The sequence below is a fragment of the Macrotis lagotis genome, chromosome 1 (genome assembly GCF_037893015.1).
Source record: "Macrotis lagotis isolate mMagLag1 chromosome 1, bilby.v1.9.chrom.fasta, whole genome shotgun sequence".
Lineage (NCBI taxonomy): Eukaryota > Metazoa > Chordata > Mammalia > Peramelemorphia > Peramelidae > Macrotis > Macrotis lagotis.
Window position 1 is genome coordinate 356,627,477 of NC_133658.1, and position 26,200 is coordinate 356,653,676.

General features: G+C 35.5%; 1 protein-coding gene and 1 pseudogene across 4 annotated transcripts in view; both read left to right on the top strand.

Annotated features, from left to right (window-relative positions):
- LOC141517807 (uncharacterized) lies at positions 1 to 812 on the top strand (annotated as a pseudogene).
- Positions 813 to 8,494: 7,682 nt separating this feature from the next.
- UQCC1 (ubiquinol-cytochrome c reductase complex assembly factor 1) overlaps positions 8,495 to 26,200 on the top strand; it is a 141,979-nt gene continuing 124,273 nt past the window's right edge. For all 4 annotated transcript variants that reach the window (XR_012473713.1, XM_074212076.1, XM_074212077.1 and 1 more), the window contains exon 1: positions 8,495 to 8,615. Coding sequence is in view for 3 of the 4 variants with exons in the window: in XM_074212076.1 (XP_074068177.1) it covers positions 8,592 to 8,615 (24 nt within the window). In the remaining variant the exon portion in view is untranslated. The remainder of the gene's footprint in view (positions 8,616 to 26,200) is intronic.

The following is a 26,200-nucleotide window of genomic DNA, read 5'->3' on the forward strand; positions in this document are numbered from 1 at the left end:
ATGGCCAAGTCTAAGAATCATACCACCCACAATCAATCACTAAAGTGGCACAGAAATGGCATCAAGGAACCTAGGTCACAGAGATATGAGTCCTGAAAGGGGTTGATCTCAAGTTTCTGAGAAACATGAACTTTGCCAAGAAACAACAAAAAAAAGCTGAAGAAGATGCAGGCCAACAACACCAAAGCCATCCAGGCCTGAGCAGAGTCTATCAAGGCCCTGAACACCAAGGCCTCCAAGGTCAAGCTCCTCAGGTCCAAGGTCCTCAAGGCCAGTGCCCAGTGTGCTGGTCACAAGATGGCCACCAAGCGTCCAGGCCCTAGGATCAGCATCAAACGTCCTGGTCCCAGGATCACTAAGCCTGACTCTAAGGTTGCCAGAACCACTGACCCCAAGGCTGCCAAGCTCACTAACCCCAAGGCTACCAAGCCCACTGACCCCCAAGGCTGCCAAGCCCACCAACAAAGCCAGTAAGTCTGATCCCAAGGCCTCCAAGTCTGTCACCGAGGTCACCAAGTCTGATGCTAAGGCTGCTAAGCCTGCTGAGTCCAAACTCAAAGATGCTAGAGGTAAAACAGCTAGTCCCAAAACTTCAAAATAGATGCTTCGGGACTTAAGGACTTGTTTAAATACTAAACCATTGTTTTTCCCCCAAGGGAGGGGCTGATTATTCACTATTTTGTACAAAAAAAGGAAATAGTGAGTCATAAGAAAAAAAAACCTTACTCTCATCAAAATTGGCTCAAAGAGGGAATGGCAAACATACCTAATTAGATATAGGAATTTGTCTTATCTATAAGGAAAAGAAGGAGAAGGGAAGAATGATACAAGAGAAGGCATATTCGGGATGGTAGTGATCAGAAGTAACACTCGTGAGAAGGGAAAGGGTGGGAATAAGAAACAGAGGATAGTAAACAAGCGAAAAGTAGCATGGAGAGAAATATACAGTTTTTATAACTATAAACATATATTGGATGAACCTACCCATAAAACAGAAGTGAATAGTAGAGAGGATTAAAAAATCAGATCTCTACAAATCAGCAGTACCTGGAGGAAGAGAATGATGCTTCAAAAGACAAAAAAGATCAGTGGAAACAACAACAACAATTCCAGCAACATTCCTGAAAATCAGGTAGACTCATTTTGAATCAGTGGATTTTCCCATTAGGAGCACCTCTTTGGAAACAGTGCAGCATAATCCTGGTCAAGTTTAAAAAAAATAAAAGAATATACCTGGCCTAAATCTCTTTCATTCCTTTGTTGGGAGTTGAGCAAATGGAGTAAATTCTTCAAAAAGATATAGATATATATATATATATATATATATATACATATATATGTACATATATATGTATATATATAAAATATAAAATTTTAGTAGTATTTTTTTATTATTCCAAAAACCCAGAGATGCCTGAAAAGTTGAAAAATTAAGACTGATTATCTTCATCAGAAATTAAAATTGATCAGCATAAAGAAAAGGGGATTCTAGAATCATCATTATGAATTAATGTAACATAAAGAATGGATTCAAATAATGAATACATAGAATTTAATAACCACCCACAAAGGAACAACTGTGTTTCAAATTAAGAGAAATGTTGTATAAATAGTGATAAATTGATGAAATGTTAAAGAGGACACTCACAAAAGAAATTATAAGAAGCTGTCAAAAAAGAAGTTATATTACACAGATTTTAGTGAATGGAATCTGTTATAGCTAGTTCACTCAACTATCTAATTGGGAGAACTGGAATGGAAGCCAGTATTCTAGATACCCAAATTAACACTCTCCCCACTTAAAACAAATACACTGATAATTTTGTATTTCCAGGGAAATTGAATTAAGAAACATGAAACTGGAAAGATTCTGGGAAAAGGAAGCCCTGAAACTAAGAAGTGAAATGAAAGAGATAAATAGTATGAGAGAGAGAGTTCAACACAAGGATTATCAATCCATTTGTTTTCCAAAATTCCTTTGTGATCTTTTTGTGTGCAGCCTCCAGAAAACAGGGGGTTAAAGAGAAAAGGAAAGACATTTTGAGGGTGTCCTGAAAAATGAAAACTATTGTTTTTGCACAAGGGTGACACTTCATATTTCTTTGAACTATCATTTAAAATTTCCTATTGCTCTAATACATGGCCAATGCTGTTTTAGATGTCACGTATGACAGAGGAAAAAAAAGTATTTCTCCTTTCTATCCTCATTCAGTTTTCTCCAGAGGTCTATCAAATCTAAGTATTTTTTCTTGTATTCTATTCTCTTATTATTTTATTTCTTGTTTATTTTATGGTTAGATTTATCTAATTCTAAAAGAGTGAGGTTGAGGTACCCCACTATTATAGTTTTCCTCTCTATGTAATTTCTTGTAATTCATTTAGCTTCTCTAAGAATTAGATCTTATACCACTTGACAGCTAGGTGACACACTGGATAGAGCAGTGGCCCTGAAATCAGGAGGACAAGAGTTCAAATCTGGCTTCAGATATTTGACTCTTACTAGCTGTATGACCATGGGCAAGTCACTTAACCTGACTGCCTCTCATTCAGGGTCATCTCCAGTTATCCTAATTCATACCTGGCCACTGGTCCCAGATGGCTCTGGAGGAGTAAGTGAAGCTGGTGACTTAGCCCAGCACCACCCCCCACTCAGATCCAATTCACATGCTTATCATGGCAGCATTTCCTTGATGTTGTGGTCTTCTTTGAGAGTAAAGGGCAAACATTATCATTATTATTATAATAAAATTTTAAATATATTTAAATTAATGGGATTAAGTGAGTTGCCCAAGGTCACACAACTAGGCAATTAATTATTGTCTGAGGAAGGATTTGAATTCAGGTCCTCTTGACTGTAGGGTTGGTGCTCTATCCACTATGCAAACTAGTGACCCCATCTGATGCCCCCTGATATTTTGTTTAGAAGAAGCACATTTGGAGTAGAGAGATACACATCATGTAAAGGTAAGAGCAAGAGCAGAAGTTATATGGCTTCAGCTGAATCAAAGAAAGCAGAGATAACAATCACGATCTCAGACAAAGTAAATGTAAAAATAGATCTAATTAAAAGAAATAAAGAAGGAAACCATCTTGCTGAATGATACCAGAGATAATGATGTGATATCAGTACTAAACATATATGCATCAAATATATAGCATCTACATTTTTGAAGGAGAAGTTGAATTACAGGAGGAAATAGATGATAAAGCTATAGTATATGTGTATGTGGGGGTGTTACTTCAATTTTTCCTTTCCAGAATTAGATAAATATAAAAAAAATCACAAACAAGAAAGAAGTTAAGGAGGTGAATCAAATTCTGGAAAAATTAGATATGTTAGATCTCTGGAGAAAACTGAATGTGAATAGAAAGGAATATACTTTTCTCTCAGAAGTACATGGCACCAACACAAAAACTGACCATATATTAGATCATAAAAACCTCATAATCCAATATAGAAAAGCAGAAATAGTGAATACATTCTTTTCAGATCATAATGCAATAAAAATTACATTCAACAATGGACAATGGAAAGAGAGATAAAAAACTAATTGAAAACTAAATAATATAATCCTAAAAAACAAGTGAATCAAAGAACAAATCATACAAACAATTGACAATTCATTAAAGAACATGACAGCAATGAGACAATGTACCAAAATTTATGGAATGCAACTGAAGCTGTACTTAGAGCAGCTGTACTAATTGCTTATATCAATAAAGTAGAGAAAAACAGATCAATGAATTGGGCATGCAACTTAAAAAAACTAGAAAAAGAACAAATTTCAAATCCCCCAAATCAATGGAAAGATGAATAAAATTGAAGGTTAAAAAAGTCATTGAACTAATAAATAAAACTAGAAGCTAGATATATGGAAAAAACTAAAAAAAATAGATAAATCTATATTTAATTTGATTTTAAAAAGCACAGAAGAAAATCAAATAACTAGTATTAAAAAGAATTCAGTATCAATGAAGAGGAAATTAAGACAATTGTTAGGATCTATTTGGTCCAATTATATGCCAATAAATTTCACAATCTAAGTGAAATAGATGAATATCTACAAAAATATAAATTACCTTGATAAACAGAAAAAGAAATAAAATACTTAACCAATCTTAGAAAAGAAATTGAACATGCCATCACTGAACTTAAGGAAAAAACCCTACCACCAGATGCAATCAAAAATTCTACCAATATCGAAAGATCAATTAATGGAAATACTATATAAATTATTTGGAAAAATAGGTAAAGAAGGAATACTACTAAATTTTTTTTAATGACACATATGTTTTGATATTCAAACTAGGAAGAGGCAAAACAGAGAAAGAAAATTACAGACCAATTTCCCTAATGAATATTGATGCAAAAATTCAAATAAAACACTAGCAAAGCAAGGATCATGCTAAGTAGGATTCATACCAGAAATGTTGGGATGGTTCAATGTTAGAAAAATAATCAACATAATTGACCATTTCAATAATAAAATCAACTGAAATCATATGATTTGAGGAAGATGTAGATCTACATCAATAGATGTAGGAAAAGACTGACAAAATATAGCACCATTCTATTAAAAATGCTAGAGATCACAGGAATAAATGGAGTTTACCTTAAAATTATAAGTAATATTTATCTAAAACCATCAACCAGCATTATCTGTAATGTTGATAAGCTAGAAGCCTTCCTACTGCAATTAGGGGAGTGGCAAGGATGCCCATTATTACCTTTATTATGTAATATTATATTAGAAGAGAAGAAAAAGAAATTGAAATTGAATAGGCAATATAGAAACAAAACAATCACTCTATGCAAATGATATGATGTTATGCTTGGAAAATCTTAACATGGACATCTAGTCCTTTAGCTCTTCTAGGCTGCATCTCGCAACAAAGGGTCACAAATAGAATTTGTCAAGGGTCACATATTGAATTTTTTTTTTTGCAAGGCAATGGGGTTAAGTGACTGGCAAGGTCACAGCTAATGAAATATTAAGTGTCTGAGTTCAGATTTGAACTCAGGTTATCCTGACTCTGGGCTGGTACTCTATCCACTGCACCACTTAGCTGCCCCCACATATAAAATTTAATATTTATTTATGAATATAACGTAATCCATATTATCAATGAGTATAATAATAAAATGTAATAATGCATGAAAGAACTTTAGGACTGTGGGTTGGACACACTTGCCTTAGAGAATCAATTAAAAAGGTCCTTGAAATTATTAATAACTTTAGCAAATTTTCAGGATACTAAATAAATCCATATAATCATCAACATTTCTACATATTACCAACAAAGTCCAGTAGCAAGAGACGTGAGAAATTTCATTTAAAATAATCATAGACTGCATGAACTGATGCTGAGTGAGATGAGCAGAACCAGAAGAACATTGTACACCCTAACAGCAACATGGGAGTGACAATCAACCTTAATGGACTTGCTCATACCAACAGAACAACAATCAGGCCCAATTTTGGGGTAACTGTGAAGGAGAATGCCATCTGGATCCTGAGAAAGAATTGTGGAGTCTGAACAAAGGCCAAGGACTATTACCTTTAATTAAAAAAAAATGTTGTCTTATTATGTAATTCTGTTCTATCTCATATGTTTCTTCCTTAAGGATATGATTTCTCTCTCATCACATTCAACTTAGATCAATGCATACTATGGGAATGATGTAAAGACTAGTAAACTGTCTTCTGTGGGGGGTAGGGGAGGGAAGTGAGATTGGGGGAAAAATTGTAAAACTCAAAATAAAATAAAATCTTTCTAAAATTTAAAAAATAAAATAAAATAATCTTAAGACACTGTAAAATACTTGGGAGTCTACCTACCAAGCCAAACCCAAGAAGTATATGAACACAGCTAAAAAACATTTTTCACACAAAGTCAGAGCTAAACAATCAGAAAAATATTAATTGCTCAAGGATAGGCTGAGCCAATACAATATAAATGACAAACCTAAATTTATCTATTCAGTACCAAACCAATCAAATCATCAAAAATTCTTTTATAGATCTAGAAAAAAATAATAACCAATCTTATAAAGGAAATTGAACATGCCATCATTGAACTTAAGAAAAAACCCTAGAAAGAACAAAGTTCAAGGATATCAAGAGAATACTGAAAATAAATTATAAAAGAAGGTAGCTTAGCCATACTAGAACTCAAACTGTATTATAAAGTGGTAATTATCAATACAATCTGGTACTGCCTAAGAAATAGTATTTGATAAACCCAAAGATTCAAGTCTTTGTAACAAAAACTCATTATGTGAGAAATACTGCTGGGAAAACTGGAAAATGATAAAGCAGAAACTATGTATAAACCAATATCTCTCACCATATACCAAGATAAAGTCAAAATGGTTATATGATTTACATATAAAGGGTGATACAAAAAGCAAATTAAGAGAGTATGGAATAGTTTATCTGTAAGATTTATGATAAGGGAAGAATATAGGACCAAAAAAATATAGAGATTATTATAAAATGCAAAATAGATAATTTTATTACATGAAATTATAAAGTTTTTGAACAAAAAAATCAAAATTATAACGAAAGCAGAAAACTGGAAAAAAATTTTGCCAAAAATATTTTTGATAAAGGCTTCATTTCTCAAATATATAGAGAAGTGAGTCAAATTTATAAAAATACAAATCATTCCCCAATTGATAATCAAAGTATATGAACATACAGTTTTCAGACAAAGATATCAAAGCTGTCTATAGTCATAAGAAAAAAAATGCTCTAAATCACTACTGATCAGAGAAAAGGAAATTCAAAGAACTCTGAGGTACAACCTCCTACTTATCAGATTCGCTAATATGGCACAAAAGGAAAATGATCAATATTGAAGGAGATGTGGGAAAACTGGGACACTAAATGCACTGTTGGTGAGTTGTGAACTGATCTGACCATTCTGGAGAGAAGTCTGGAACTATGCCCAAAGAGTTATAAAATGGTACATACTCTTTGATACAGTAGCAGACATTCAAAAAAGGGAACCTTTTTGGGGTGACTAAGAGTTGGAAATCCAAAATGCCCTTCAAATTGAGGAATGGCTGAGGTGGCTAGGAGCACCAGCCCTGAAGTCAGGAGTACCTGAGTTCAAATTCGACCTCAGTCACTTAATAATTACCTAGCTGTGTGGCCTTGGTCAAGCCACTTAACCCTATTGCTTTGCAAAAACTAAAAAATATAAGAAAAATTAAGGAATGGCTAAACAAACTATGTTATATTACATATATTATATTATAATTGAATATTATTGTTCTATAAGAAATGACAAGCAGGATGATTTTAAAAAAACCTGGAAAGACTTAAATGAAGTGATGCCTAGTGAAGTGAACAGAACCAGGAGAATGCAACAGCAATTTTTTTTTAAAGGATTTTGCAAGGCAATGGGGTTAAGTGGCTAGTCCAAGGCCACACAGCTAGGTAATTATTAAGTGTCTGAGGGTGGATTTGAACCGAGGTACTCCTGACTCCAGGGCCGATGCTCTATTCACTGAACCATCTAGCCACCCCTGCAGTAGCAATTTTGTTTGATGAAGAACTTAGAATGACTGAGCTATACCCAGCAATACAATGATCCTAAAGGACTAATGATGAAGCATATTATCTGTTTCCAGAGAAAGAATTGGTATTGATTGAATATTGACAGGCTAATTTTCTTTCATTTTTAAAATTTTAGTCTTCTTGTACAAAATGACTAATATGGAAATGTTTTTCATAATTGCACATGTATAACCTATATCTGATTGCTTTTGGTGTCAAGGAAAGGGGAAAGGGAGGAAAGGATAGAATTTAGAAATCACAACTTTGAATAAAAATGTTAAAAATTTCAGAAAAAAGAAAAAAAGTGTTTTTGGAAGAAAGATTATGAAATGTTTTGGGGAAAATTAGTTGAGATGCATATGAAACAGATATGGATGAAATGACTCAGCAATAATTGAAACCATTCCCATTATCTTTGCCAAGAAAACCCCAAGTGGGGTCAAGTTGAGCAGCAGCATGGCATAGTGGACAGAGCTGGCCTCACACTCACAACCTGCAGGATGTTACCTTGGGCAAGTCACTAAACTGTCGATACCTAGGCAATTATACATTTCAGAACAGTTGCTGAGTGGGCTGGGTAGAGGAAGTTCCCTTCATTTGGGATTTCTTATGGCACTGAAAGCACTGTGAGGAGTGTGTGGAGAGGGTCTAAGAGGAGGGTCTGTGGGCTGGAAGAGGCGCAGGTTACGAGGGGGGCTGGGAGTGGTGTCTTCAAGGCCGGTGAGGTCAGAAGGGGCTGCAAGAAGGAAAGGGGCCCTGGAGGGCATGGTAAGGGCATGGCTGGGAAAGTTTGAAGGGAGAAATGGGCTGCGTGTGGAAGCAGGGCTCACCTAAGAAAACTCGCGAGGCGCGCCGTTGTGACGCAACGCCGGAAGTGGGCGGGAAGAGCGCTTTGGGGGCCGGCGCGCCTACGGTCGCCTCTGCGCCTGCGCCGCCGTTGCTCTTCTCCTGCCTGAGAACGGGCTCCCCCAGCCGCGGAGAACTCCGGAAATTAACCCTTCCACCCGGAAATGTTTGTAGAGGAACATGGCGCTGTTGTTGCGAGTCCTTGTGAGTGATGGAATCCCTTTTGGTTTCCCGGCGGCCGGCCCCGGGGGTTAGGGGGCGGAGTGTCCTTAGTGCCGGGGCAGAGGAGGGGAGCTGCGGCTGTCTGAGGGGGGACTCCGGGAGTGCGGGAGCGCGGCAGGTGACAGACTCTGGCTTGGGGAAACTGAGGCAGGTGCTCCAGAGCAGCATCCCGCGGCTGCGCTTTAGCGCCCGGATGTGGGCTTCTTAGGAGGAGAAGGAGCGGTTTCCCTGGAGGGATTTCAGCTACCTTGGACCTCCACCGTTGTCCCTAGCTGCAACCGTGGAGGCGCTAGGTGAGGTTTGGAACCCAGGTCATCCAACGGAGAGGGACCTTAGAAACCTGTCGAGCTCAATTCCTTTTTTTTTTTAAAGGAAGAAACCGAGGCACAACCCTACTACTTACTAACTCATTCCTTGTGTGACCTTGAAGCAAGTTGCTTCAGCTGCCTTGGGCCTCACTTCATTCATCTGTTGAGTAATAGAAGGGCAGACTGGATTCGATGGTCCCTCTCAAAGGTCCCTTTCGGATCCAAATCCTAAAGTCTTATGACTGGTGAGTGGTAGAGAGCCAGAACTAGAGTCATTTCCCCCTTCCACCGGATATCAGTACCTCTGTTTATTGCATGGTGGAAAAGATCTCATCTGAACTGGAACCTCTATTTTGACAGTGTAGGATAGTAGAATGGGAAACGGATTTGGAGGCAGAGAATTTGGGTTGGAATAATGGCTCTACTACTTGCTATTTATGTGACCACTTTCTCTGGGTTTCAGTTTTTAAATTAGTTCATCTCTAAGCTTCCTCCCAGATCGAAGTCTTATTATATTGTGTTTATATAATGTAATATTTACCTAGCATCTTCATATTCTTTTTTTACTTTTTTTACTCTTTTTTATATAAATATTTTGTTTTCCAATTATATATATATATATATATATAGTTTATTTCTATCATTTTTTGGTAAGATTTTAAATTTTACACACTTTTCCCCACCCTCTCTTCCCTCCCCCCTTCCCCCCCACAGAAGGCAGTCTGATAATCTTTAGTTTCCATGCTATACATTGATTAAAATTGAATGTATCACTTTTATATATTCTCAAAACCTAATACTATAAAGTCAAAATTGTGGGGAAAAAGACAGGGATGCGACTTGTTTCCTTGATGTGAGGAGGAAACTTTCTCTACCAATGTAGATCAACATCTCTATAATTCGTGGACTTAGAGAGCTGTTTAACAATAATATTAATGATAATATTGTTATTAACATTTTTATATTTATCTAAAGTCTGCAAATAATTTTACAAATATTTCATTTTATCCTTACAACTCTGGGAGTTTAAGTGTTATTATTATCGTCATTTTAGAAGGGAATAAACTGAGCTATGGAAGAGACTTGCCCAGGATCATACAGCTAGTATTTGAATCAGGATTTGAACTCCAATCTGACTCCAATGATAATATTGCATATTTGTCCCTGATTATATCAGATTGACCCTCATTTTTTAAAACTTAAAACTTAACACAATGTAGCAGTCATTTCTGATCTATGACAGCTACACCCTTCTAATTATTCCCACTTCTGTCTCCTGACTCCAATTTGGCCTCCACATGCTACTAGAATAGTTTTTTAAAAGTATTTTCATCATATTACTCTCTTGTCTAAAAACTTCCACTTAACTAAACTGGTGACTTAATGTTCCCCAAAGATGTCTTTCGTACCACTTTTTTTTACCTCTTCCTTCAAATTATAACCACTTTTCAAGATCCATTTAAAGTTCTGTTTCCTTCTTGAAGACTTTCATGGTTACTTTGGTTCTTAGTGATCTTTGAACTATAGGCTCCAGAAGTCATTTAATGCAATCCTTACTCAACATGAAAACTCTACAATAGACTAATAAAACGTGCTAAACTTATTATCCCTAGTTCTGTCCTCTGCACCCAACACTGTCTTTTTTTTTTTTTAACCCCTCTTCCATTCAGCTATTCACATTCTTAAACTTATAGACTATGGTATCTCTCTTCCTTTGTCTCTAAAGTACAACAAGAAACCCTTATGGTCCCTAGATATTCAAGAAGTGACAAATGTCAATGTAACTGTGAAGTGGAATGTACCAGAAAGTCACTATTTTTGTTCAATATATTTCAAAAAGTTCTTGCTTTGGAATCTAAAACCTCTTCAGTATGTAGTGATTACTGCAAGAATCTCATTAACTTAAGTGAGAGTGTTTTTTGGGTAAGATTCTTAGGGATTTTCTTTTGTCTCTTGGGAAACTTAAGTTATAACTTATATAAAAAGGTTTGTTGATTTCTTTCATTATGTCTACCATTTTGGGATCCTTCTTTGAAATAAAGGGAAAAAGGCAAAATGTTTGTAACAAATACACATAATAGTCAAGGAAAACACATTCCCTCATGAAAAAGCACTAAATGCTCTTCCAAGCTCTGTGGTGATACAGACAGGAATCCTTGCCCTTAAATAGTTTATTTTAGTCTGGGAAGACCACAGATGCAGGGAAGTGGTAGCCAGGGATAGGGACTAGGCTTCTGATTTCACTAGCATTTTGAAGCTTGTATTGTGGAACTTCCTTTATCAATGTGGTAGGTCCACAATTTTCACGGCAATTTACAGACTTAGAGTTTCTGTCTGGAGTACCAAGAGATTTTATGATTTTAATTTATTTTTTCAATGAACAAAAATGTATTTTCTTTTTTTCCTACTTTTCTTGCCAACTCTCCTCTAAGGCATTTAGTAACGAATTTGTTTAGTCAAGCAAAACAAACTCCAGTTGATCATTGCATTGAGAAGAATTCTTCAGTCTTTCAAAGTTCGTCTTTATAATATTATTGTATAAAGTGTTCTGTTTCCTCCATTCTGCTTCAGTTCAGGTTTTTCTGAGACTGCCTTCTTCATGATTTTTTTTTTTTTTTTTTTTTTAGCCACAAGAGGCATTGTGGTTTTCTGGATAAGCTGAGATATAGCATAAGGGGGATTAATTAAAAGAAAATAATGGGGAAAAGGAAGGGTAAGAGTAGAAGGAGAGGAGAAGAAGAAAATGACAAAGAAGAGAGAAAAGGAAAGGATGAATACAGTTTTGTTCTATTTGAATTTTTTCTTTTGATATTTTCTTTTTTTCTTCTTAAAATTTTTTAATTTTATTTTAATTATTTCAGGAAATATGGTTAAGTCACTTGCCCAAGATCACACAGTTAGGTAATTGTTAAGTATCTGAGTTCAGATTTGAACTGAGGTCCTCTTGACTCCAGGGCTGGGGGCTCCATCTACTGTGTCACCTAGCTGCCCCTTAAGAGGAGTCTTTTTTTTTTTACTTAAAGATTTTATTTATTTTGAATTTTACAATTTTTCCCCTAATCTTACTTCCCTCCCCCCACCCCCTACAGAATGTAATTTGTCAGTCTTTACATTGTTTCCATGGTATACATTGATTCGAATTGAATGTGATGAGAGAGAAATCATATCCCTAAGGAAGAAACATTAAGTTTAAGAGATAGCAAGATCAGACAATAAGTTGATATATTTTTTTTTTAGATTTTTCAAGGCAATGGGATTAAGTGGCTTGCCTAAGGCCACACGGCTAGCTAATTATTAAGTGTCTGAGGTCGGATTTGAACCCAGGTATTCCTGACTCCAAGGCCGGTGCTCTATCCACTGCGCCGCCTAGCCACCCCAATATTTTATTTTCAACATTCTTCCACTCACATATTTATAAATTACACATTTTCTTTCACCCTCTTTCCCCCTCCAGTGGTGAATAGTCTAGTGAACGTCTGACATGTACCTTTGTATTTAACATGTTTATATATTATTTATTTTGTGTGTGAGGAATTAGGACTAAGGGAAAAGAAAGAAAACCATGGGATATGAAGGAAATTTTAAAAAAGTGAACAGTGTTCATTTAGATTCTATATATTTTTTTGTTTTTGTTTTTGTTTTCCATCTGGATGTGGATCTATTTGAATTTGTAGGTTATTGTGAAAATTATTTTTTTGTGGGACTGTTTCTGGTACCTCTTGTTTGACCTCTTGTTGACTAAGGGCCTGGAAGTATCAGTGTTGTTATTTGATAGGTCTCCCTTAAGACCTGCTTGGGTTATTTCAAAGGAGATTATTTTCATATTTCTCTCTTTTTTTCCCTACTTCATCTCAGTTTACTTGTGACCACCATTTACCTAAGAAGAAAAATAGCTAGTTCTACCACTTATTGTCAGTGTTACCATGGGCAAGTGATTTAATCACCCTCCCTCAGGTTCCCCATCTGAAATGAGGTTTGTTGTGATGATCAAATATACATAAATGATTTGTAAACTTTGAAGCCATTATTTAAATATCATCTACTGTTTACATTGCTATTATTTGTTGAAGAGGAGAATTAAAAGATATTGGGGGGGGGGCTAGGTGGCACAGTGGATAAAGCACCAGCCCTGGAGTCAGGAGTACCTGGGTTCAAATCTGGTCTCAAACACTTAATAATTACCTAGTTGTGTGGCCTTGGGCAAGCCACTTAACCCCATTTGCCTTGCAAAAACCTAAAAAAAAAGATATTGGGGGTTTGGGCGGTGGGTGGGTGGCTAGGTGGCAGTGGATAGAGCATGGGCCCTGGAGTCAGGAGTACCTGAGTTCAAATTCGGCCTCAGACATTTAATAATGACCCAGCTGTGTGGCCTTGGGCAAGTCACTTAACCCCCTTTGCCTTGCAAAAACCTAAAAAAAAAGTATTAAGTCAAGCATCAGACACTGGATAGAGAGCTGGATTTGGAGACAGAAGATCTGGATTCAAATCCTGGCTACTTTCTTAGAACATGTGTGACTTTAGGCAATCTTTAACCTCAGTTTCCTTATCTTAAAAATAAAGAATTTTAGGGTGACCTCTGCGAGTCCCTTCTAGCTCTGCATTAAAGATCCTATGTTAGTAGAGAATTCCTGATTTAAACCCGTCAGTCATCAGTCAGGGAGCATTTATTAAACTCTTAGCTATATACTAAGTGGTGAGGGTGTCAAGATATACTAAAACACCAGAGATTTTACATTCAGATGGGGAAACATTTCAATCACTGAGTACCCACAAAATATATACAGAATAGATGGAAAATTATCAGTGGGGGAATGGCAACGACTTCTGGGGAGATCAGGAAAGCATACTGCTGAACCAGTTTTGAAGGAATCAGATTAAAAAGGTGTTTGGGGAGAGTAGTTCAGTCATGGGAGATAGACAGTGGAAAGGCACAAAGATGGGAGTTGGATTGTGTTTGAGCAGCAAAGAGGCCAGCATAGCTGTATCCTAGTGGTGTGGATGGGAGGAAAGTAAGAATTCTGAAAGATCTTTAGATGCCAAACAAGAATTTTATTTTATCATGGAAATAATAGGAAGTCACTGGATGTCATTGAGCCAGGGGTGTGACACAGTTGGGAAAAATCATCTGAACAAAGTAGAAGATGGATTAGAACAGAGAGTCATGAACTGGAAGACCATTTAAAAGACTATTGTAGACGGGAGGCTAGGTGGTGCAGTGGATAAAGCCATGGAGTCAGGAGTACCTGGGTTCAAATCCATCTCAGACACTTAATAATTACCTAGTTGTGTGGCCTTGGGCAAGCCACTTAACCCCATTTGCCTCGCAAAAAAAAAAAAACTAAAAAAGAAAAAGAAATAAAAGACTATTATTGTAGTAATTCAGGTAAAATGTGATGAGGAATCTGAATTAGGACTGCAGTTGTGTGAGAGGAGAAAAGATAATGTCATTAAGCACTTATTGCATACTTACGTGTGCCAGGAATTATGCAAAGCATCAAGGATATAAAAAGAGGCAAAAGACAGTCCCCACTCTCAAAGAACTCACAATCTAAAGCAGACAAACAACTTACACATTATTTGCAAAATAAAGTGAAAATACTTAATGTAGGGAAGGCAGTAGAATTAAGATGGATTGGGGAGGGCTTTCTTCAAAGGTGGGTTTTGAAGGGAAACCAGGGATATGAGGAGGGAGAGATGAAGAGGAAGAGTATTCTAAGTATGGAGGATAATCAAAACTCCTGGAGCTTTGAGGCAGAAAAAAGATTTGGCATCAGATTGGATATTTGGGAATAGTGAGAGTAAGAAGCAAGTAATGATATTTAGGCTTTGACTTGGGGAGAATAATGACATCTTTAATAAGTATGGATGTTGATAAGAGGGGAGTGTTTGGGACTGATCAGTTCTGTTTTGAACATATGCTTGGGATGCCTACTAGACATCCATTTTAAGATGTCTAAAAAGCAATGGGTTACTCAAGAGGCTAGGATTATGTATAATTGGAAATTACCTAGATCATGATGCTAATTGAACTCTTGGAAGCTGAAGAGATCAATGAGATTGGGGGGGGGGGAACCTGAGATAGTAGTGCTTTGAGAGAGAGGCACTTCTAGACAGTAAATGTGACTTGAATGAATGAAGAACCATTACAGCAAGAGACTGAGAAAAAAAATGTTAGGATTGATATGAGAGAACCAGGAAATAATGTCACCGAAACCTAGAGGAGAGAAAAGTTTTTATTTAGGAAGAGCACATGTTTGAATGTCAGATATTGTAGAGGAGTCAAGAAACTACGTGAAGATTGAGGAGGAAAAAAAGACTGGGATGGCTAGGTGGTACAGTGGATAGAGCTCTGGCCCTGGCATCAGGCATTTAATAATTACCTAGCTGTGTGGCCTTGGGCAAGCCACTTAACCCTGTTGCCTTGCAAAAAAAAACCTAAAAAAAAGCCAAAAAAGCTCATTTTATTTGGCAATTATAGGTAGCATCTAAGATTTCTTCTCATTCTAATGTTATGATTTTAGTTTCAGAGTATAAAATGCAAAAGGAGTTCAGTGAGAATTAGTTGATGATAATTTATCAGTAAATATTAGTGCCTTGCTGGATGCTACTGCTGCTGCTGTGCATCATTTTTATTGATTTTTCCTGAACATCTGCTGGGTACTTTAGGCACTGTAAGATTGTCCCTGCATGTTTTCTTAAAGCCCAGATGCTTGGCAAAAAAGTTGCATTCATTCCCACTATTAAGTTGAATAAATCCATTTTAACTTTTTTTCTGGGTAGTATTTTAGGGATATCCTATTTAGCTAGCTACCACCCTTCCTCTTCTTATTCTTCTTCTTGGTCTTAGTTCTTACATGGGCTTTCCTCCCCCTTAGGTTTGTGTGTTTAGGAAAAAGCAGTAGATATACTAAAAATTCCATTTAACTCTAGCCTTGCAGCTGTGCATGCTCATTGTGTTGTAGATGCTTTTGCCTAGTGAGAAATGCAACAAGTTGTAGAAAACCATTCAGTCCTCTTAGGAAACAATAACCATATTCAAATGATTTAAAGCAAGACTGATTATCTAGGAACTAACCTAGCCCTTAAACCTAAGAGCCAGACACATTTCATAAAGACAGAACACTAGAAGTGAATTTAAAGCCTAGAATGTCAGAGCTGGGATGACCCATAGAACAGAACAGGTCATACATGAGCCAGTGTTAGAACCCAGAGCTTATGCCTCCCAATCCAGACTTGTTTTCACTGCAACATTCTGCTTTATTTTATCCATTGCTGATTTTGGTGAAGTTGAGATGTCTTTGAGTAGGTGAAGAAGCAGTGCAGTGGAGTGTGAGAAGACCTGGATTCAAATAGCTGGCTCTTCTACTTTCTATATATGTCACTTCACTAGGTTTTAGTTTCCTCAGCTATAAAATTAGGTTATTTGACCAGATGATCTTCAAGGTTCCTTCCAGCACTAAATTCTATATCATTCCACTATAGCTGTAGTTTATGGGAGTTGGGGAGGAGGAGAAGCTATTTGGTCTCACTTTTGTAGTTGTAATCCCAGTTCCTACCACAATGTCTGGTACATAGAAGGCACTTAATAAAAACTTGTTTATTGATTGTTTGGATCATGAATGCTCAAGATAAAGATGTGCTTGTAATGGACCTTGCCTTATGAGGAATGAGCTCCTTGCCCTCCTACAGGAGCCTGGTGGTCTTAATAGTCAAGAAGGAATCAGGTAATGAAGAGTCAGACAAAGTAGTCCCACTTGGGTCAACTGATAGAGAACAGTTTAGTGACACAAACTTAATTTAGAGAGAGAGAGCAAAATAATAGAATGATGAATTTAACTTTGTTCGAGGGACAGAAAACATAAGTTATGCCATTCTGGAAAATAGGAAAGGTTTTAGTTTCAAAGTGTCTATGAGGACAGTTTCCTATCTCCCTTTATCTTTATACATGCTGCCCTTGGTGACTGCTGCTGGTTTACCAACCTCATGGTTGGTAGCAGAAATAAACTTCATATCTGAATGCAGATTACAGGGACAGATCCTAGAGATGCTGTGAACATCAGCTCACAGAGACAGACCGCAAAGCCATTACTCCTTCATCATCCCTAAACTGCCCACCTGGCATGTCTACCCAGGGGTATAGAAAATGTACTGAAAAAATAGTCAATTTCTGTTCTTGGCTGGAACACAGATGTATAATTTAGTCAAGAAAGTCTAAACACATGTGTAAACCTGAGTTATTGGGTGAGGGTGGAGGAGAAAAGAACAGTGAATGGAGTAACTGGAGCCAAGTGGGATGGGTTTGTAAAGCTTTTATGAAGGAAATGAATTTTTAGCAGACCTGTGAAGGAAAGTAGGGAATGTTGTTTAATAAGGAGGACAAGTGACTAAGGAGTGGAGAAAGAACTAGGAGATTGGCTTGTCTGGATTACCGAACACTGTAAAGTGTGTGTTTAGATAGGCAGGTCAGGCAGGAGGGATTTGGTAGAGATCTTAAAGAGAGGCAGTTTATTTAGTAGAAAGAATCCTGAGTTGATAGTCCTGGTTGTGTCACTATCATGTTCTAACCATAAGTAGTTTATTCCCCTCAGGACTTTAGTTTCTTCATTTTTAAACTGGGAGTTTGCCTAATATTTGATCTTTAGGACTTTTTCAAGTTTTGAATATATTATTTATAATCAAGCATTTTAATTTGATTAATGAAGCATTTAGGATTGAATAGGTTTTGAGAAAAGATACATATTGAGAAACAATACAAAGAGAGGCCCACATAATGTCGTTGAAAAAACAGTGTATCTGACTGAAATCTTTAAGTTTTTTTTTGGTTTTTTTTTTTAGTCTTTTGCAAGGCAATGGGGTTAAGTGGCTTGCCCAAGGCCACACAGCTAGGTAATTATTAAGTGTCTGAGGTTGGATTTGAACTCAGGTATTCCTGACCCCGGAGCCGGTGCTCTATCTACTGCGCCACCTAGCCGCCCCTTGGACTGAAATCTTAAGAGAAAGTTTTGGATCCGAGCTCTGCTATTGTCTAGTTTTGTGACATATTTCTTTTCTTTTCTTTTTTTTTTTTAGATTTTTTTTGCAAGGCAAATGGGGTTAAGTGGCTTGCCCAAGGCCACACAGCTAGGTAATTATTAAGTGTCTGAGGCCGGATTTGAACCCAGGTACTCCTGACTCCAGGGCTGGTGCTCTATCCACTACGCCACCTAGCCGCCCCTACATCTTTTAGCATTTTTTTATCTGTAAAATGGGAATTTTTTTATATTTTAATGGTCAATGGACTGATCTATGCAAAATAGTTTTAAGCTTTAATGTGTGCCATATAAATGAAAACTATTCTTTATCAAGAAACATGGCTCTTGCAACTGTATGTTACAGTTCAGAAGAAGAGAACTTTCTTGTTTTAATTTAGGCAAAATTAAATGTCAAGACTAGAGCTGTGATTAGAAGAGAGGATAGATAATTGGACCTGTAATCAGGAAGACCTGAGTTAAAATTTGACCTCAGACTTACTAGCTGTGTGACCTTGGGCAACTTTTGTCTGCCATGGTTTCCTCAATTATAAAATGAGGATAATGATAGCATCTCTTGTGAGAATAAACTGAAATATCTGTATATCTTTAGCACAGGGCCTGGTTCATGGTAGGCACTTAATCAATCCTTCCTTCTTTTCCTTCCTTCCCTGCTTGCTTCCTTTTCTTCCTTCATTCATATATAAGTGGAGAAGGAAGGCTAAGATTGAAGTGAATGTTTCCTATTAAGAATTGATTTAAGGGGCAGTGAGGTGGTACAGTGGATAGAGCACCAGCCCTGGAGTCAGGAGTACCTGAGTTCAAATCCGGCCTCAGACACTTAATAATTATCTAGCTGTGTGGCCTTGGGCAAGCCACTTAACCCCATTGCCTTGCAAAAATTAAACAAAAAAAGAATTGATTTAAAATATTGATATAAGACTAAGTAGATCCCAAATTATGTTGATATATTTCTGCTGATATTGAAAAAAATAAGTGATGAAATTCTTCAGAAAATTTTCCAAAAGTTCACATTGTAACTTCTTTCTATTTCCTCCCATTTCTTTTTTTGGGAATGAAACTTAACATGTTTTATCTTATATCCCATGTTTGAATTTTTAAGAAAGTAACATCTGTCACTTATAATTCTGGTAAATCTTTTTGAGTTAAAATAGAAAATCCAAGAAACCTCCAAATCAAAGTCCCTTAAAAAAACTTGCAAATCTCAACTGAAGAACATTCTTAAACTTGAATTTATGTTGTCTTAATGGAAAAAGGTTTCTGAAAGTTTGTTTGTTCTCTTTTCCACAAAAAGGATATATCATTTCAATAACAATAGTTATTATAACATTTTAAAGTCATTTTCAGAATCTTTTACATATACTATCTCATTTGTTATTCAAAACAACCCTGAAAAATTGATAATGCTATTTTTATAGATGAAGGAACTGGAAAAATTATTATTTTATAATAATTGAATTAGACCTGAAAAGAGTTCTTCAGGACTGTCCAGTCTTCTCATTTTGCACATGAGAAAACTGAGGAAGAGAGGTAAAATGACTTGCCTAGGTAGTTTCACAATCAGAGTTTGAGAAGGCAAACACTTTATGCACTATGCTACTTTACTATCTCTGGTTAATACATGTGCTGTGTCTTACTACCAGCAAGTAACAGAATTGGATTCACATACAGATCTTTCTACTCCAGACCCAATGCTCTTTCTGCTATATCATTTGTAATACTATTTTGATTGTTGTTTTTTTACCTGACCTCTGCTTTCATCAGTTTGGGGACTCTTCAGTGTGAACATTCACTTTCAAATGTAGACTAAAAAGTCTTTAACTTACTATATTTTTAAAATATTAAATTAGTTTATTCTTTCAACTGCATGGAAAGCTAGTTTTCAACAATCATTTTTGGATAAAATTTTGAGTTCCACATTTTTCTCTTTTCTTACCCTTTCCCTTACTCCCAGGGAGTAATCCAATATAGCTTATACATATTGTGAAAAAAGAAGAAAAAAGCAATGTGAGAGAAAAATATAAAACAAATTTTAAAAATTGAAAAAAATATGCTTTAGTCTGCATTCAGGCCATAGTTTCTTCTCTGGATGTGTATGGAAAATTCTTTAGAATTGTCTTTGACTATTGTACTGCTGAGACGAGCAATCCTTCATGATTGATCATCACAAAATGTTGCTGATAAGGTGTATGATGTTTTTCTGGTTCTACTCACTTCACTCAGCATCATTTCATGCAAGTCTCTTCAGACTTTTCTGAATCTAAATTACTATCTTCAAGAATTTCCTGGGGCATTGAGAGGTTGTTACTTGCCCATTGGAAATACAGCAAATGTGTGCCAGAGTTAATGCTTGATTCTCTCAGACTTCCTGACTCCAAGGCTGGTCCTTAATCATTATATTATGTTGTCTCTTGAAAGTTAAACAATATTAATGACTTAGATTTCACCTATTACACTGTATGGTATATATAACCTAGGAATTTACTGCTTGGTAACCTTCCTCAAGTCTTAATTTTCTACTGCATTTCCTAATGCAGAGATTTCAAACTCTTTTTCCCTTTCATCTGAATAACAATAAACTCAGTCTCTTACTACACCAAGAAGATAGAGAATATCTAATCATATCTCTCCTATATTTCTCAAAAATTCTTAACATAATTGTCTACTCTTCTAGTCACAGAATAAGAGATATGTCCATATTCTTCACTAAGACTAATCCCTCCATCTTTGTCTTTTTTCCCCTTTTTTTTGTACATGTGGGTCCTTTTCCCTTTTTAATGATCTCTTTGAAATATATAATCCTAGTAATAGTGTTTCTGGATCAATGGGTATTCCCAGCTTTATAATTGCTTTCCAGAATAGTCAGATCAGTTCACAACTTCCGTAGTGAATTAATGTCCCAGTTTTCCCACATCCCCTTCAACATTGATCATTTTCCTTTTCTGTCATAGTAGCCAATCTGATAAATAAGTTATTTTAATTTGCATTTCTCTAATCAGTAGTGATTTAGAGCATTTTTTCATATGACTATAATAGTTTTGATTTGTTTGTCTGAAAGCTGCCTGTTCATATCCTTTGACCATTCATTAATTGGGAAATATATATTCTTATAAATTTGACTCAGTTCTCTATATATTTGAGAAATGAGGCCTTTATCAGAAACACTGACAAACTTTTTTTCCAGTTTTCTGCTTTCCTTCTAATCTTGGTTGCTTTGGTTTTGTCTATGCAACATCTTTTAAATTTAATATAATCAAAATGATCCATTTTGCATTTTACAGTGTTCTTGATCTCTTGTTTGGTCATAAATTCTTCTCTTTTCCTAAGATATGAAAGAAAAACTATTCCTTGTTCTTCTAATTGGCTTATGATATCACCCTTTATGTGTAAATCATGTACCTATTTTGGCCTTATCTTGATAATAGGGTTTGAGATGTAGGTCCATGCCTAGTTTCTTCCCTTCTTTCCTTGCAGTTTTTTCAGATAGTGAGTTCTTATCCCAAACCCTGGCTCTTTTCAGTTTACTAAGTAGTAGTTAATTATATACTGTTTCTTTTGTAACTAATTTGCTCCACTGATTCACCACTCTATTTCTTGACTATTACCAAATAATTTTGATGATTGCTGCTTTATAATATTGTTTTAATTATGGTACAACCAGGTCACCTTCCTTTGCATTTTTTTCCATTAATTCTCTTGATATTCTTGACTCTTGTTTTTCCAGTTGAATTTTGTTATTGCTTTTTCTAACTTTATAAAATACTTTTTCATAGTTTGATTGGTATGGTACTGAACATTTAATGTAGAATTGTCATTTTTATTATATTACTTTGACCTATTCCTGAGCAGTTGACATTTTTAATTGTTTAGATCTGACTTTGTGTGAAAACTGTTTTGTAATTGTGTTCATATAGTTCCTAGGTTTGTCTTGGCTGGTAGGCTGCTCATAAGGATTTTATAGGAAAAAATATAGGCATATGAGATTTTCTAGTTAAGATTGTACATACTCCTCAAAAAATAGCAGAAACATCAAAATAGGAAGATATAAGGCTAAAAACAGACCAAAATCAAATATAAAATGAAGACCAATGCCAACACTATGAAAAATCAAGGAGCAGCTGAAACAGGTAAATTACCTGAAATAATACAGATAAAAAAAGACTCATCACAAAATTGATTCTGAGAGATATTCTCTTAGAGTTTAAAGAGTTAAACACAAATAGCTCTTGTAAGATATGAACAAATAAAAATTTGTAGAAAGTTAAATGATTGTAGGAAAAATTAAAGCTCAAATAAAAAATGATTTAAAAGATTGGAAGGAAATAAATTAAAACAAAATTACAAAACAGAGACTATAATAGACCATTTCAAATCATTGAAAGCAACCAACAACAGATTTTTAAGCAAAAACTTAATTAAAAATACATCAAATAGAAAAGGTGTTCAGAAAAGTGTTTTAATTATTGAATGAAAAATTCAGATTTAAATATCATAGCATCATATCTTAGAGGCCTGAAGGATTGTGAACATCTTTAAAAATTTAGAAGTGGGGGAGGTAATTAGAGTTGCCTAGGGTCAACTAGCTAGTAAGTGTCTAGAGCTTTATTTGAACTCAGATCCTTCTGATACCAGGTCTCTAGTACTTTATCCACTCACCATCTAGCTGCTTGTTCTGGGAAATCTTTCAAGAAAGTTTTCCACAATTAATTTAAAAAACTCATCAAACTATAAAGGACCTTTATAAATCCCCAAAATTCAACTTTCCTTTTATGTATTACAGTTAAACTTTAATACCGTGTTTAGGAGGGGAAAAATCTAACAGGCGAAAAGAAGAAAGAAATAGAATTGTCTGTTACTTCAGTTGTAATCACAGTGTATTTTTTGAGGATCAAGGGACAGTTTGGCAAATTAGAGTTTTATTTGTACAAAATTAAGCAAGGACCATGAATTTAGAATTATGCCTGTTATTTAGGGAAAGGACAACCATTGCTTAAGAGGCATTTGAGCAGACATAGTCATTTTTTCTTTTTTTTAAATTTAATTTGATTGTATTTTCTATTCTTATTTCGCTTTCCCCTTCTCTCCCCCTCCCCTTTTCTTTCTTTGAGAAGACAAGAAAAATTCTATCACAAATAAGTATAATTAAGCAAAACAAATTCCAACATCAGTCATATAAAAAAAATGTGCTTCAGTTTTGATTCTTGAGTCCATCAATTCTCTATAGTTTGTTTTATTACAACTTCTTTCTAGTTTTGGTTGGTCATTGTGTTGATCAGAGTTAGCAAGTCTTTCAGAGTTCTTTTTCTTTATATTCTTGTTATTGTATAAATCCCTTGCTTCTGCATAGTTCTCTTTGCATTAGTTAATACAAGTCTTCCCAGGTATTTCTGAAATGATCCTCTTCGTCATTTCCTATGGCACAGTGGAATTCCTTCACATTCACATACCACAACTTATTTAGCCATTCAGAAATTTATGGGTATACCCTTAGATTCTTTGTTATCAGAAAATGACCTGTTATCAGTGTTTTTTTTAAATTAGATCTTTTCCTTCTTTCTTTGATCTCCAGTAGTGCAATATTGTACCTATTTTTTCGTAGCCCCTCAAGCAGGTGTCATTTTCCTTCATTTTAGACAATCTGAGTGTGAGGTGGTATCTCAGAATTATTTAAATTTCATGTAATAATTAGCATAATTATTAGAGAATTAAAGTATTTTTTCATATGACTGATAACAACTTTGATTTCTTCCTCTGAAAACTTCTAGTTTTTTTTATCTTTGATCATTTATCATTTGGAGAATGGAAAATCATGCTTTTTTCAGATTGATATTTTATTTTTCCAATTACATTTTATGAAAATTTTTCAACTTTCATCCACTTGCATATTTATAAGTTACACATTTTTCTACCACCTTCCCTTCTCACCCTCCTCCCCTCAGCAGTGAACAGTCTGGTAAAAATTGCTCATTTACATTTGTATTTAACATGTTTACATATTAATGATTTGTGTATGAGGAATTAGTACCAAGGGAAAGGAAAGAGAACCATGGAATAGAAATGAAGAAAAAGTGAACATGGTGTCCATTTAGATTCTGTGGTGTTTTGGGTTTTTGTTTAATTTGTTTTTTTTTCCCCCTCAGGATGTGGATGGCATTGTCCATAGTAGGTCTCCCAGAGTTGTCCTAGTTCTCTGAACTGTGGAGAGGAGCTGCATCCTTCATAGCTGATCAATTCATAATGTTATGGTTAATGTGTACAATGTTCTTTTGGTTCTGCTCCCTTTGCTTAGCATCAATTCCTGTAATTCTTTCCATGCTTCTCCAGTGTCTGACCATTCATGGTTTCTTATAGAACAATAGTACTCCATGACATTGATACTCCATAATTTGTTTAGCCATTTCCCAATTGATGGGCATCCCCTCAATTTCCAATTCTTTGCCACTACCAAAAAAGCTACCATGAATACTTTGGAACATGGGAGACTTTCCCATTTTTTTATTATTTCTTCTGGATATAGATCTAGTACTGGTATTTTGCTTCAGTTTTATTGCTCTTTGTGCATAGTTCCATATTGCTCTCCAGAATAGTTGAATTAGTTTACGACTCCACTAACAGTGCATTAATCTCCCAATTTCATCAGCATTGATCATTTTCCCTTTTTGTCATCTAAGCCAATCTGATAAGTATAAGGTTGTATCTCATAATTGATTTAAGTTGCATTTCTCTAATCAACGATTTGGAGTATTTTTCCATTCCAAAGAAGAAATTAAAGAACATATATAATTATATGAAAATCATATTTTTCAAGAAGGTATTTCACCAAGAACCAAACTTCCAAGTCAAAAGTAATTAGTAATAAAATAATTCATGCACATCAAATCATGTAAAACTAGTTACTAATGAAATGTGACTAGCCTCAGAGTTTTGTATTGTTGACTGAACAATGAAATGTTTCTTTTGAACATTATAGGTAAGACATAAGCAAATTGGAAAGATACATGGAGAAGGAAGTATAAAAGCAGAGCAACCATGAAGTGAATTTTCTAACTTTTTAAGACTATTTAAAAATATATTATTAATTTTAAAGCATTCTTTTTAAATTTTGAGTTTCAAATTTTCTTCTTCCCCCCACCCCATCTACTGAGAAGACAAGTAAAATGATAGCCTTATACATGTGAAATTATATAAAAATATAATTTAATGTTAGCAATGTTTTCTAAAAGCAAGAAAAATAAAAGTGAAAAATTATACTTCAATCTCTCTCTTCGGAGGTGAATAGCATTTTTTCATCTTTCTTTTTTTGTTTTTTTGTTTTGCAAGGCAAGAGAATTAAGTGACTTGCTCAAGGCCACACAGTTAAGTAATTATCTAGTGTTGGAGGCTGGGTTTGAACTCAGGTCCTCCTGACTCCAAGGCTGGTGCTCTATCCATTGCACCACCTATCTGCCCTGTCATTAGTTCTTTGAGATTATCTTGAGTCATTGCTTTGGTCAGAATAGACAAGTCTATTGTAGTTGATCATCATTACAACATTGTTGTTACTATGCACAATTATCTCCTGATTCTCACTTCACTTTGCATTAGTTCATATAGGTCTTGCCATGCTCTTTCCCTCCCTTATCCCTCTTCGTCATTTCCCACATGCATTAGTGTTCTGACATCCACAAGTTCAGCCATTCCTCAAGAAATGTGTATCCCTACAAAATTATCAATTCTTGGCTATTAAGAGCTTCTTATAAATATTTTTATACATATAGGATCTTTTCCTTTTTCTTTGACGTCTTTGGGACAAAGACTTAGTATTAATAGTATTTCTGGGTTAAAAGAGTAGACAGTTTTTTAGCTCTTTGGGTCTGTTATCAAATTGTTTACCAGATTAGACTAGACTGGTTCACTACTCTCCCAAGAGTTCATTAGTGTGAGTATTTTTCTCTCATCTCCTCAAGCATTTGTAATTTCTACTAGGTGTCAGGTTTTTTTTTTTGTTTTTTTTCGGGTTTTGCAAGGCAAATGGGGTTAAGTGGCTTGCCCAAGGCCACACAGCTAGGTAATTATTAAGTGTCTGAGACTGGGTTTGAACCCAGGTACTCCTGACTTCAGGGCTGGTGCTCTATCCACTTCGCCACCTAGCTGCCCAGGTGTCAGTTGTTTTAATTTTCCTTTCTCTAATCAATAGTCATTTAGAGTATTTTTTAGTTTTTGGTTAGCTTTTAGTTAGTTTTTTTATATG